General features: G+C 36.1%; 1 protein-coding gene across 1 annotated transcript in view; it reads left to right on the top strand.

The window, feature by feature from the left end:
• The first annotated feature begins 544 nt into the window (after positions 1 to 544).
• LOC106064931 (uncharacterized) overlaps positions 545 to 14,522 on the top strand; it is a 28,392-nt gene continuing 14,414 nt past the window's right edge. Inside the window, exons 1-4 of the mRNA XM_056006997.1 lie at positions 545 to 750; positions 2,250 to 2,468; positions 5,543 to 5,665; positions 6,545 to 6,585. Coding sequence (XP_055862972.1) covers positions 2,264 to 2,468; positions 5,543 to 5,665; positions 6,545 to 6,585 — 369 coding nt within the window. The 5' untranslated portion in view covers positions 545 to 750; positions 2,250 to 2,263. The remainder of the gene's footprint in view (positions 751 to 2,249; positions 2,469 to 5,542; positions 5,666 to 6,544; positions 6,586 to 14,522) is intronic.

The following is a 14,522-nucleotide window of genomic DNA, read 5'->3' as shown; positions in this document are numbered from 1 at the left end:
AAGAGATGACTTGAGTGATGGTTGGAATGGTGAAGAGATGACTTGAGTGATGGTTGGAATGGTGAAGAGATGACTTGAGTGATGGTTGGAATGGTGAAGAGATGACTTGAGTGATGGTTGGAATGGTGAAGAAATGACTTGAGTGATGGTTGGAATGGTGAAGAAATGACTTGAGTGATGGTTGGAATGGTGAAGAAATGACTTGAGTGATGAGATAACTGGAGTAATGCTGAGATGACTGAGGTGATGCCAAGATAACTGTGTTTGACTAACATCTTTGTAAGAACGGATGCTACGACTTCAAGTTAATAACGAGCTTGTTTACGAAGAAAGAAAGAAACATAATACTTTAGCGAAATAATACTTTAGCGAAATAATACTTTAGCGAAATAACTCGATAGACAAGAAACTGAATGCACTGTCGAAGTGACGGACAAGCAACCAGACTAGAGAACTGAGTTTGAAGCTTTTATCATTTTGTTCTCAACACCAAAAACTGACGCGTAGAAGTCATGACTTCGTCTCAGTGCGCACCTATTGTGCTGCAGGTCCTAGTTGGAACAAGTCATCAGAGAAATCAACATAAAGATGAACACGTCAAGAGACAGTCAGATGTCTAGACCTAGTCTATAATAGAATGAACAAAAAATTGACAACAGCAAAGAAAAAAAAACTTTTTAAACATTCGGAAGCTTTCGTGTCATCAGACAAGCTGAGTTATAGATATCTCATTCTCTAGACCTACACATTGTAAGAATGTCTCTTATATTTTATAAATTATAGAGTATAGAGGTTTCTAATTAACAAAAGTACTTCCTGCATGTAGAATGATTTGTCAATCTAGTCTTGGGTGTTAGGGACAGACTCTGTTCTCTTTTGTTCTCACTGCAAGTCTCGTTATTGTCGTTCAAATCTCTAGATCTAGATCTATTATGTCATTGATTCAGAGGTATTGGAATGAAAATAAAACCAACATATTTTTGATTTAAAGAAAAATAAACCCAAAGGCCAAGATAAGAAGGGAAAAAATTCCCAGCAAAATCTTACAGATTAATTGAAAATAAATACATGTATTTGATTCCCATACATGTCACGAGCTGTTTTTTATTCTAATAAATGTGAAAGTTAGAAAAGTTTGAAAATGTTTGAAAATAATCTACAACCGAATGTTTCAAGAGAATAATTTCCATCAGAAGCATAGTTGTTGTTTTTTTAATTGAAAACAAATTGAATCCTCTCTGTCTGTGTGTGTGTGTGTGTGTGTGTATATATATATATATGTGTGTGTGTGTGTGTGTGTGACATATCAACCATAGGTAGACTACGTTACGTGATTGAGTTATTTCAGAGACAAATGACTTGTTTCCCCTTTCCCAACTGTGATCCCAAATTCAATGATCTCTTTGTATCACTTCAGTTTAGCCCCATGTAATTCAATCCAAACGATTGTCACTGTATTGAAACAACTTCCAAAAGATTGTCACTGTATTGAAACAACTTCCAAAAGATTGTCACTGTCTTGAAACAACTTCCAAAAGATTGTCACTGTCTTGAAACAACTTCCAAAAGATTGTCACTGTCTTGAAACAACTTTCAAAAGATTGTCACTGTCTTGAAACAACTTCCAAAAGATTGTCACTGTCTTGAAACAACTTCCAAAAGATTGTCACTGTCTTGAAACAACTTCCAAAAGATTGTCACTGTCTTGAAACAACTTCCAAAAGATTGTCACTGTCTTGAAACAACTTTCAAAAGATTGTCACTGTCTTGAAACAACTTCCAAAAGATTGTCACTGTATTGAAACAACTTCCAAAAGATTGTCACTGTCTTGAAACAACTTCCAAAAGATTGTCACTGTCTTGAAACAACTTCCGAAAGATTGTCACTGTCTTGAAACAACTTCCAAAAGATTGTCACTGTCTTGAAACAACTTCCAAAAGATTGTCACTGTCTTGAAACAACTTCCAAAAGATTGTCACTGTCTTGAAACAACTTCCAAAACTGTGTCACTGTCTTGAAACAACTTCCAAAAGATTGTCACTGTCTTGAAACAACTTCCAAAACTGTGTCACTGTCTTGAAACAACTTCCAAAAGATTGTCACTGTCTTGAAACAACTTCCAAAACTGTGTCACTGTCTTGAAACAACTTCCAAAAGATTGTCACTGTCTTGAAACAACTTCCAAAACTGTGTCACTGTCTTGCAACAACATGTTACCATCGTGTGTTTTATTTTCCTTACAACCTAGCCTCCTATCTCATCATGGACAAAGACAGCTCTATACATGGAAAACGAGGCGCCGCTCTGCCCACCATCTCCCCGAGTCTCAGCAGTTCCAATGCCTCCAATGAGAGAATGAAAGTGCGTAAAAAGACGTCTACTCCCTCAGCCATCAGATTGACGAACAAAAAGAGAACATCCATTGAAGATTTTAAACCATTTCATGATTTCAAAGTGAACAAAGGAGGTAGCGCTTTTTTTTTATTAAAAAATTTAATATTTTCAACTTTCGCATCTTTTAGTTCAAATATTTTTTATTTTTTATAGTTATAGATGTATTTTAAATATTCCTTGTTTTCATTCAACCAGACATTATTTTAAACATTCGCCTTTTTCTTTCAACCAGACATTATTTTAAACATTCGCTGTTTTCTTTCAACCAAACATTATTTTAAACATTCGCTGTTTTCTTTCATCCAGATATTCTTTTAAACATTCGCTGTTTTCTTTAAACCACACGTTTTTTTAAACATTCGCCGTTTTCTTTCAACCAGACATTATTTTAAACATTCGCTGTTTTCTTTCAACCAGATATTCTTTTAAACATTCGCTGTTTTCTTTCAACCAGACATTATTTTAAACATTCGCTGTTTTCTTTCAACCAGATATTCTTTTAAACATTCGCTGTTTTCTTTCAACCAGACATTATTTTAAACATTCGCTGTTTTCTTTCAACCAAACATTATTTTAAACATTCGCTGTTTTCTTTCATCCAGATATTCTTTTAAACATTCGCTGTTTTCTTTAAACCACACGTTTTTTTAAACATTCGCCGTTTTCTTTCAACCAGACATTATTTTAAACATTCGCTGTTTTCTTTCAACCAGACATTATTTTAAACATTCGCTGTTTTCTTTCAACCACACGTTATTTTAAACATTCGCTGTTTTCTTTTAAACATTCGTCACATGAAATTAGTTCGTTGTTACACTTGAGACATTCATTATTGATTTAGTTTTTTGTTTTTTTTTTTGGTTGCACTGTCAGTTATGCTCTATCAATTGTTTGTTGTTGTTTTTATTCCTGGGGTGCTTTAAAAAAGTTTTAGTCGGTTGTTTAATTATATTTTTGGGTGCCCTGCTTTTCACACCAACCTTATTGTGACAGTTAGGTCTCGATAAAAGGTCAAGATGATATGTCAATGTGATCAGATAGATCAGTGATGCCCAAACTACGGCCCGCGGGCCACACCTGGCCCGCGACGTGGCTTTCTCCGGTCCGCCTAAACATCGGTACAAAGTGAAGAAATTTTTAAAAAAGGTTGAAAAATATATTTGTAATTGTAGATACGTTAGGTCTCTAACTTTGTCTTCGATAGATTTGATTCTAATATAGTGTATTTTTATTTTCATATTATTATTTATTGAAGTGAACACAGCGTTTTGTTTTTTCGATGACAAGTGTTGACAGTTGTTTGAGATTGTTGGATAATTCCGCTACTCCTATCCCCACTGAAGATTGTTCCGACAGATCTGCAAATGGAGCTGATTTCCTTACAAAGACAGACATCCTTGCTTGAGAAATTTAAAGCGATGCAGACAGTTCATTTCTTGGCCGTGTTGTATGAAGAAACTTTTCATTTCTCTGAAAATTAAGTGTCACGGAAGATCAAAAAGTTTACAAGCACTTCATTGAGTAGACAAACGTTTCACTAATAAAACAAATTAAACCGATCTTACATAATAGCCATACGTGTGTACGTAGGCCAAATAGTGCTACTGATTTCTAATTAAACTATTTAAAATAGTTTATTCTCTATTTCTTTTTTTTTTTGTATCTATTCGATGATGTGGCCCGCGACACGAGTGTCGGAAATTAAACTGGCCCGCCGGTCGAAAATGGTTGGGCATCACTGAGATAGATGATAGATATGTAGGGCAAATTTTAGTAGACAAATCACACAATTTGTATACGAATTCTTTTCTAATGTTAATAATATATACTTATTATCTATATTTTAACCAAAATTTTAGATAATGTCGCCCCCTTTCAAGAATGTTGGCTGATTTGTTGGGGTGGGGTGGAATTGCGTCAATACCACCCACCGCCCCTAACCCTTCGAGTGGAGGTGGTCCTTTTTTTTTCGTAGAAATTACAGTTTGATATTTAACCAATCTTTATAATATGTCGCCCTCATTCTGGTATGTTGACCGCTTCATTGGGGTGGATGTGGCGATTACTACTAGTGCAGGATATCTTTATAATATGTCGCCCTCATTCTGGTATGTTGACCGCTTCATTGGGGTGGATGTGGCGATTACTACTAGTGCAGGATATCTTTATATTATGTCGCCCTCATTCTGGTATGTTGACCGCTTCATTGGGGTGGATGTGTCTATGACTACTAGTGCAGGATATCTTTATATTATGTCGCCCTCATTCTGGTATGTTGACCGCTTCATTGGGGTGGGTGTGTCTATGACTACTAGTGCAGGATATCTTTATATTATGTCGCCCTCATTCTGGTATGTTGACCGCTTCATTGGGGTGGATGTGTCTATGACTACTAGTGCAGGATATCTTTATATTATGTCGCCCTCATTCTGGTATGTTGACCGCTTCATTGGGGTGGGTGTGTCTATGACTACTAGTGCAGGATATCTTTATATTATGTCGCCCTCATTCTGGTATGTTGACCGCTTCATTGGGGTGGATGTGTCTATGACTACTAGTGCAGGATATCTTTATATTATGTCGCCCTCATTCTGGTATGTTGACCGCTTCATTGGGGTGGATGTGTCTATGACTACTAGTGCAGGATATCTTTATATTATGTCGCCCTCATTCTGGTATGTTGACCGCTTCATTGGGGTGGATGTGTCTATGACTACTAGTGCAGGATATCTTTATATTATGTCGCCCTCATTCTGGTATGTTGACCGCTTCATTGGGGTGGGTGTGTCTATGACTACTAGTGCAGGATATCTTTATATTATGTCGCCCTCATTCTGGTATGTTGACCGCTTCATTGGGGTGGGTGTGTCTATGACTACTAGTGCAGGATATCTTTATATTATGTCGCCCTCATTCTGGTATGTTGACCGCTTCATTGGGGTGGGTGTGTCTATGACTACTAGTGCAGGATATCTTTATAATATCTTTTTGTTTTATGTCTCTTCCCTTCTGGTATGTTGGCCGTTTCGGGCGGGGGAAGGGCGCCTCGATTGCAACTACTGCCCTCCCTACTCTAACCCAGTTTAATGAACGCCACGTGTAGATTGAAACATTTCCCATGCGATTCACTTCTTTTGCTGTATTTAGAGAGAAGGTCTGTCAGGGTTATTGAAGAAATCGAAAGGAAAAAATACAAAAAACTTTTGGTGGAAATGAAAAAGTTTGACAAAATGGATGAGACAAGCAAAGTGTTGGTCTCCAAGCCTCGAGGTGAGTACTTTGAAAAACAAACAGACAGACAGACAGGTCTCCAAGCCTCGAGGTGAGTAATGTGAGACAGACAAACAGACAGGCCTCCAAACCTCGAGGTGAGTACTTTGAGACAGAGACAGACGGACAGGTCTCCAAGCCTCGAGGTGAGTACTTTGAGACAAAGACAGACAGACGGACAGGTCTCCAAACCTCGAGGTTAGTACTGTGAGACAAAGACAGACAGGTCTCCAAACCTCGAGGTTAGTACTGTGAGACAAAGACAGACAGACAGACAGGTCTCCAAACCTCGAGGTGAGTACTTTGAGACAAAGACAGACAGACGGACAGGTCTCTAAACCTCGAGGTTAGTACTTTGAGACAAAGACAGACAGGTCTCCAAACCTCGAGGTGCGTACTTTGAGACAAAGACAGACAGACAGACAGGTCTCCAAACCTCGAGGTTAGTACTGTGAGACAAAGACAGACAGACGGACAGGTCTCCAAACCTCGAGGTGCGTACTGTGAGACAAAGACAGACAGACGGACAGGTCTCCAAACCTCGAGGTTAGTACTGTGAGACAAAGACAGACAGACGGACAGGTCTCCAAACCTCGAGGTGCGTACTTTGAGACAAAGACAGACAGACAGACAGGTCTCCAAACCTCGAGGTGAGTACTTTGAGACAAAGACAGACAGACAGACAGGTCTCCAAACCTCGAGGTGAGTACTTTGAGACAAAGACAGACAGACAGGTCTCCAAGCCTCGAGCTCGAGGTGATAGATAGATAGATAGATAGTAGATAGATAGATAGATAGATAGATAGATAGATAGATAGATAGATAGATAGATAGATAGATAGATAAATAGATAGATGGATATTCACTTCTGTTTGATAGCCCTGGAGGAAGGTCGAGATATCAAGACACAACATGATATGGTAAGTATCTTTGTTCACTCCTAAGTTTCCTTGTGCAAATACTACACAGTTAGTCATGGGTTAGGGACTGGCGCTTAATGTGTAGGTAAATTAATCCTTTATAAATCCGCCACCTTCCACCTCATTAAAATCGTCCTTACATGAACTAGCATTAAGTAGATCTAGGATGAAAATGTTTGAGTGCCATGTCTATTCTCCTCCTCTGTCTCGCCACTCAAGAAACGTTCTTTTTGTAATTCTCTGTCTACCTCCTCAACTTTCTTTTTCTAATTCTCTGTCTACCTCCTCAACTTTCTTTTTCTAATTCTCTGTCTACCTCCTCAACTTTCTTTTTCTAATTCTCTGTCTACCTCCTCAACTTTCTTTTTCTAATTCCTTGTCCACCTCCTCAACTTTCTTTTTCTAATTCTCTGTCTACCTCCTCAACTTTCTTTTTCTAATTCTCTGTCTACCTCCTCAACTTTCTTTTTCTAATTCCTTGTCCACCTCCTCAACTTTCTTTTTCTAATTCTATGTCTACCTCCTCAACTTTCTTTTTCTAATTCCTTGTCTACCTCCTCAACTTTCTTTTTCTAATTCTATGTCTACCTCCTCAACTTTCTTTTTCTAATTCTATGTCTACCTCCTCAACTTTCTTTTTCTAATTCTATGTCCACCTCCTCAACTTTCTTTTTCTAATTCTCTGTCTACCTCCTCAACTTTCTTTTTCTAATTCCTTGTCCACCTCCTCAACTTTCTTTTTCTAATTCTACTATGTCTACCTCCTCAACTTTCTTTTTCTAATTCCTTGTCTACCTCCTCAACTTTCTTTTTCTAATTCTATGTCTACCTCCTCAACTTTCTTTTTCTAATTCTATGTCTACCTCCTCAACTTTCTTTTTCTAATTCCTTGTCCACCTCCTCAACTTTCTTTTTCTAATTCTCTGTCTACCTCCTCAACTTTCTTTTTCTAATTCTCTGTCTACCTCCTCAACTTTCTTTTTCTAATTCTCTGTCTACCTCCTCAACTTTCTTTTTCTAATTCTATGTCTACCTCCTCAACTTTCTTTTTCTAATTCTACTATGTCTACCTCCTCAACTTTCTTTTTCTAATTCTCTGTCTACCTCCTCAACTTTCTTTTTCTAATTCCTTGTCCACCTCCTCAACTTTCTTTTTCTAATTCTATGTCTACCTCCTCAACTTTCTTTTTCTAATTCCTTGTCTACCTCCTCAACTTTCTTTTTCTAATTTTATGTCTACCTCCTCAACTTTCTTTTTCTAATTCTATGTCTACCTCCTCAACTTTCTTTTTCTAATTCTATGTCCACCTCCTCAACTTTCTTTTTCTAATTCTCTGTCTACCTCCTCAACTTTCTTTTTCTAATTCCTTGTCCACCTCCTCAACTTTCTTTTTCTAATTCTACTATGTCTACCTCCTCAACTTTCTTTTTCTAATTCCTTGTCTACCTCCTCAACTTTCTTTTTCTAATTCTATGTCTACCTCCTCAACTTTCTTTTTCTAATTCTATGTCTACCTCCTCAACTTTCTTTTTCTAATTCCTTGTCCACCTCCTCAACTTTCTTTTTCTAATTCTCTGTCTACCTCCTCAACTTTCTTTTTCTAATTCTCTGTCTACCTCCTCAACTTTCTTTTTCTAATTCTCTGTCTACCTCCTCAACTTTCTTTTTCTAATTCTATGTCTACCTCCTCAACTTTCTTTTTCTAATTCTATGTCCACCTCCTCAACTTTCTTTTTCTAATTCTATGTCTACCTCCTCAACTTTCTTTTTCTAATTCTATGTCTACCTCCTCAACTTTCTTTTTCTAATTCCTTGTCTACCTCCTCAACTTTCTTTTTCTAATTCTATGTCTACCTCCTCAACTTTCTTTTTCTAATTCTATGTCTACCTCCTCAACTTTCTTTTTCTAATTCTATGTCCACCTCCTCAACTTTCTTTTTCAAATTCCTTGTCTACCTCCTCAACTTTCTTTTTCTAATTCTCTGTCTACCTCCTCAACTTTCTTTTTCTAATTCCTTGTCCACCTCCTCAACTTTCTTTTTCTAATTCCTTGTCTACCTCCTCAACTTTCTTTTTCTAATTCTATGTCCACCTTCTCAACTTTCTTTTTCTAATTCTATGTCTACCTCCTCAACTTTCATTTTTCTAATTCTTTGTCTACCTCCTCAACTTTCTTTTTCTAATTCTCTGTCCGCCTCCTCAACTTTCTTTATCTAATTCCTTGTCTACCTCCTCAACTTTCTTTTTCTAATTCTATGTCTACCTCCTCAACTTTCTTTTTCTAATTCTCTGTCTACCTCCTCAACTTTCTTTTTCTATGTCTACCTCCTCAACTTTCTTTTTCTAATTCTCTGTCTACCTCATCAACTTTCTTTTTCTATGTCTACCTCCTCAACTTTCTTTTTCTAATTCCTTGTCTACCTCCTCAACTTTCTTTTTCTAATTCTATGTCTACCTCCTCAACTTTCTTTTTCTAATTCCTTGTCCACCTCCTCAACTTTCTTTTTCTAATTCTATGTCTACCTCCTCAACTTTCTTTTTCTAATTCTCTGTCTACCTCCTCAACTTTCTTTTTCTAATTCCTTGTCCACCTCCTCAACTTTCTTTTTCTAATTCTCTGTCTACCTCCTCAACTTTCTTTTTCTAATTCTATGTCCACCTCCTCAACTTTCTTTTTCTAATTCCTTGTCCACCTCCTCAACTTTCTTTTTCTAATTCTATGTCTACCTCCTCAACTTTCTTTTTCTAATTCCTTGTCCACCTCCTCAACTTTCTTTTACTAATTCCTTGTCAACCTCCTCAACTTTCTTTTTCTAATTCTCTGTCTACCTCCTCAACTTTCTTTTTCTAATTCTATGTCTACCTCCTCAACTTTCTTTTTCTAATTCTACTATGTCTACCTCCTCAACTTTCTTTTTCTAATTCTCTGTCTACCTCCTCAACTTTCTTTTTCTAATTCCTTGTCCACCTCCTCAACTTTCTTTTTCTAATTCTATGTCTACCTCCTCAACTTTCTTTTTCTAATTCCTTGTCTACCTCCTCAACTTTCTTTTTCTAATTTTATGTCTACCTCCTCAACTTTCTTTTTCTAATTCTATGTCTACCTCCTCAACTTTCTTTTTCTAATTCTATGTCCACCTCCTCAACTTTCTTTTTCTAATTCTCTGTCTACCTCCTCAACTTTCTTTTTCTAATTCCTTGTCCACCTCCTCAACTTTCTTTTTCTAATTCTACTATGTCTACCTCCTCAACTTTCTTTTTCTAATTCCTTGTCTACCTCCTCAACTTTCTTTTTCTAATTCTATGTCTACCTCCTCAACTTTCTTTTTCTAATTCTATGTCTACCTCCTCAACTTTCTTTTTCTAATTCCTTGTCCACCTCCTCAACTTTCTTTTTCTAATTCTCTGTCTACCTCCTCAACTTTCTTTTTCTAATTCTCTGTCTACCTCCTCAACTTTCTTTTTCTAATTCTCTGTCTACCTCCTCAACTTTCTTTTTCTAATTCTATGTCTACCTCCTCAACTTTCTTTTTCTAATTCTATGTCCACCTCCTCAACTTTCTTTTTCTAATTCTATGTCTACCTCCTCAACTTTCTTTTTCTAATTCTATGTCTACCTCCTCAACTTTCTTTTTCTAATTCCTTGTCTACCTCCTCAACTTTCTTTTTCTAATTCTATGTCTACCTCCTCAACTTTCTTTTTCTAATTCTATGTCTACCTCCTCAACTTTCTTTTTCTAATTCTATGTCCACCTCCTCAACTTTCTTTTTCAAATTCCTTGTCTACCTCCTCAACTTTCTTTTTCTAATTCTCTGTCTACCTCCTCAACTTTCTTTTTCTAATTCCTTGTCCACCTCCTCAACTTTCTTTTTCTAATTCCTTGTCTACCTCCTCAACTTTCTTTTTCTAATTCTATGTCCACCTTCTCAACTTTCTTTTTCTAATTCTATGTCTACCTCCTCAACTTTCATTTTTCTAATTCTTTGTCTACCTCCTCAACTTTCTTTTTCTAATTCTCTGTCCGCCTCCTCAACTTTCTTTTTCTAATTCCTTGTCTACCTCCTCAACTTTCTTTTTCTAATTCTATGTCTACCTCCTCAACTTTCTTTTTCTAATTCTCTGTCTACCTCCTCAACTTTCTTTTTCTATGTCTACCTCCTCAACTTTCTTTTTCTAATTCTCTGTCTACCTCATCAACTTTCTTTTTCTATGTCTACCTCCTCAACTTTCTTTTTCTAATTCCTTGTCTACCTCCTCAACTTTCTTTTTCTAATTCTATGTCTACCTCCTCAACTTTCTTTTTCTAATTCCTTGTCCACCTCCTCAACTTTCTTTTTCTAATTCTATGTCTACCTCCTCAACTTTCTTTTTCTAATTCTCTGTCTACCTCCTCAACTTTCTTTTTCTAATTCCTTGTCCACCTCCTCAACTTTCTTTTTCTAATTCTCTGTCTACCTCCTCAACTTTCTTTTTCTAATTCTATGTCCACCTCCTCAACTTTCTTTTTCTAATTCCTTGTCCACCTCCTCAACTTTCTTTTTCTAATTCTATGTCTACCTCCTCAACTTTCTTTTTCTAATTCCTTGTCCACCTCCTCAACTTTCTTTTACTAATTCCTTGTCAACCTCCTCAACTTTCTTTTTCAAATTCCTTGTCCACCTCCTCAACTTTCTTTTTCTAATTCTCTGTCCACCTCCTCAACTTTCTTTTTCTAATTCTTTGTCTACCTCCTCAACTTTCTTTTTCTAATTCTATGTCTACCTCCTCAACTTTCTTTTTCTAATTCTATGTCTACCTCCTCAACTTTCTTTTTCTAATTACTTGTCCACCTCCTCAACTTTCTTTTTCTAATTCTCTGTCTACCTCCTCAACTTTCTTTTTCTAATTCTCTGTCTACCTCCTCAACTTTCTTTTTCTAATTCTATGTCTACCTCCTCAACTTTCTTTTTCTAATTCTATGTCCACCTCCTCAACTTTCTTTTTCTAATTCTATGTCTACCTCCTCAACTTTCTTTTTCTAATTCTATGTCCACCTCCTCAACTTTCTTTTTCTAATTCTATGTCTACCTCCTCAACTTTCTTTTTCTAATTCTATGTCTACCTCGTCAACTTTCTTTTTCTAATTCTATGTCTACTTCCTCAACTTTCTTTTTCTAATTCTACTATGTCTACCTCCTCAACTTTCTTTTTCTAATTCTATGTCTACCTCCTCAACTTTCTTTTTCTAATTCCTTGTCTTTCTCCTCAACTTTCTTTTTCTAATTCTATGTCTACCTCCTCAACTTTCTTTTTCTAATTCTATGTCTACCTCCTCAACTTTCTTTTTCTAATTCTCTGTCTACCTCCTCATTTTTCTTTTTCTAATTCTCTGTCTACCTCCTCAACTTTCTTTTTCTAATTCTCTGTCTACCTCCTCAACTTTCTTTTTCTAATTCCTTGTCCACCTCCTCAACTTCCTTTTTCTAATTCTATGTCTACCTCCTTAACTTTCTTTTTCTAATTCTCTGTCTACCTCCTCAACTTTCTTTTTCTAATTCTTTGTCTACCTCCTCAACTTTCTTTTTCTATGTCTACCTCCTCAACTTTCTTTTCTATGTCTACCTCTTCAACTTTCTTTTTCTAATTCTCTGTCTACCTCCTCAACTTTCTTTTTCTTATTCTACCTCCTCAACTTTCTTTTTCTATGTCTACCTCCTCAACTTTCTTTTTCTAATTCTCTGTCTACCTCCTCAACTTTCTTTTTCTAATTCTATGTCTACCTCCTCAACTTTCTTTTTCTAATTCTATGTCTACCTCGTCAACTTTCTTTTTCTAATTCTATGTCTACTTCCTCAACTTTCTTTTTCTAATTCTACTATGTCTACCTCCTCAACTTTCTTTTTCTAATTCTATGTCTACCTCCTCAACTTTCTTTTTCTAATTCCTTGTCTTTCTCCTCAACTTTCTTTTTCTAATTCTATGTCTACCTCCTCAACTTTCTTTTTCTAATTCTATGTCTACCTCCTCAACTTTCTTTTTCTAATTCTCTGTCTACCTCCTCATTTTTCTTTTTCTAATTCTCTGTCTACCTCCTCAACTTTCTTTTTCTAATTCTCTGTCTACCTCCTCAACTTTCTTTTTCTAATTCCTTGTCCACCTCCTCAACTTCCTTTTTCTAATTCTATGTCTACCTCCTTAACTTTCTTTTTCTAATTCTCTGTCTACCTCCTCAACTTTCTTTTTCTAATTCTTTGTCTACCTCCTCAACTTTCTTTTTCTATGTCTACCTCCTCAACTTTCTTTTCTATGTCTACCTCTTCAACTTTCTTTTTCTAATTCTCTGTCTACCTCCTCAACTTTCTTTTTCTATGTCTACCTCCTCAACTTTCTTTTTCTATGTCTACCTCCTCAACTTTCTTTTTCTATGTCTACCTCCTCAACTTTCTTTTTCTTATTCTACCTCCTAAACTTTCTTTTTCTATGTCTACCTCCTCAACTTTCTTTTTCTAATTCTCTGTCTACCTCCTCAACTTTCTTTTTCTAATTCTATGTCTACCTCCTCAACTTTCTTTTTCTAATTCTCTGTCTACCTCCTCATTTTTCTTTTTCTAATTCTCTGTCTACCTCCTCAACTTTCTTTTTCTAATTCTCTGTCTACCTCCTCAACTTTCTTTTTCTAATTCCTTGTCCACCTCCTCAACTTCCTTTTTCTAATTCTATGTCTACCTCCTTAACTTTCTTTTTCTAATTCTCTGTCTACCTCCTCAACTTTCTTTTTCTAATTCTTTGTCTACCTCCTCAACTTTCTTTTTCTATGTCTACCTCCTCAACTTTCTTTTCTATGTCTACCTCTTCAACTTTCTTTTTCTAATTCTCTGTCTACCTCCTCAACTTTCTTTTTCTATGTCTACCTCCTCAACTTTCTTTTTCTATGTCTACCTCCTCAACTTTCTTTTTCTATGTCTACCTCCTCAACTTTCTTTTTCTTATTCTACCTCCTCAACTTTCTTTTTCTATGTCTACCTCCTCAACTTTCTTTTTCTAATTCTCTGTCTACCTCCTCAACTTTCTTTTTCTAATTCTATGTCCACCTTCTTAACTTTCTTTTTCTAATTCTCTGTCTACCTCCTCAACTTTCTTTTTCTAATTCTCTGTCTACCTCCTCAACTTTCTTTTTCTAATTCCTTGTCCACCTCCTCAACTTTCTTTTTCTAATTCTCTGTCTACCTCCTCAACTTTCTTTTTCTAATTCCTTGTCCACCTCCTCAACTTTCTTTTTCTAATTCTCTGTCTACCTCCTCAACTTTCTTTTTCTAATTCTATGTCTACCTCCTCAACTTTCTTTTTCTAATTTTATGTCTACCTCCTCAACTTTCTTTTTCTAATTCTATGTCTACCTCCTCAATTTTCTTTTTCTAATTCTCTGTCTACCTCCTCAACTTTCTTTTTCTAATTCTATGTCTACCTTCTAAACTTTCTTTTTCTAATTCTATGTCTACCTCCTCAACTTTCTTTTTCTAATTCTATGTCTACCTCCTCAACTTTCTTTTTCTAATTCTATGTCTACCTCCTCAACTTTCTTTTTCTAATTCTATGTCTACCTCCTCAACTTTCTTTGGGGTTCTTCTAGGAATCATATGGAATTTTCTGTTGGGAAGCAAAGATGCACAAAGGACTGGCTCAAATCAGACTTCAACCAAAACCTAGAAGTTTCTAGAAAATCAAAGATTTAGTTGCTACTTAATATTTGTTAGGGAATTGTATTACTTTTCAACATAACATGTTCGTAACAAGGATGTGAAAGATAGACAGAAATATACAGTACTAGGAACCATTTCTATCTAGCAGTTACTTATCTTAACTTGTTCGTTAAAACGATGCCACTGATAGACAGGAACCATTGGTATCTGGGCAGAGTTAATACTTTAGTGCGGGTAATTTGAAACATTTAAAGAT

The sequence above is a fragment of the Biomphalaria glabrata genome, chromosome 12 (genome assembly GCF_947242115.1).
Source record: "Biomphalaria glabrata chromosome 12, xgBioGlab47.1, whole genome shotgun sequence".
In the NCBI taxonomy this organism is placed as follows: Eukaryota; Metazoa; Mollusca; class Gastropoda; family Planorbidae; genus Biomphalaria; species Biomphalaria glabrata.
The sequence above is the reverse complement of the archived record's forward strand: the minus strand, read 5'-3'. Positions and strand labels throughout refer to the sequence as shown.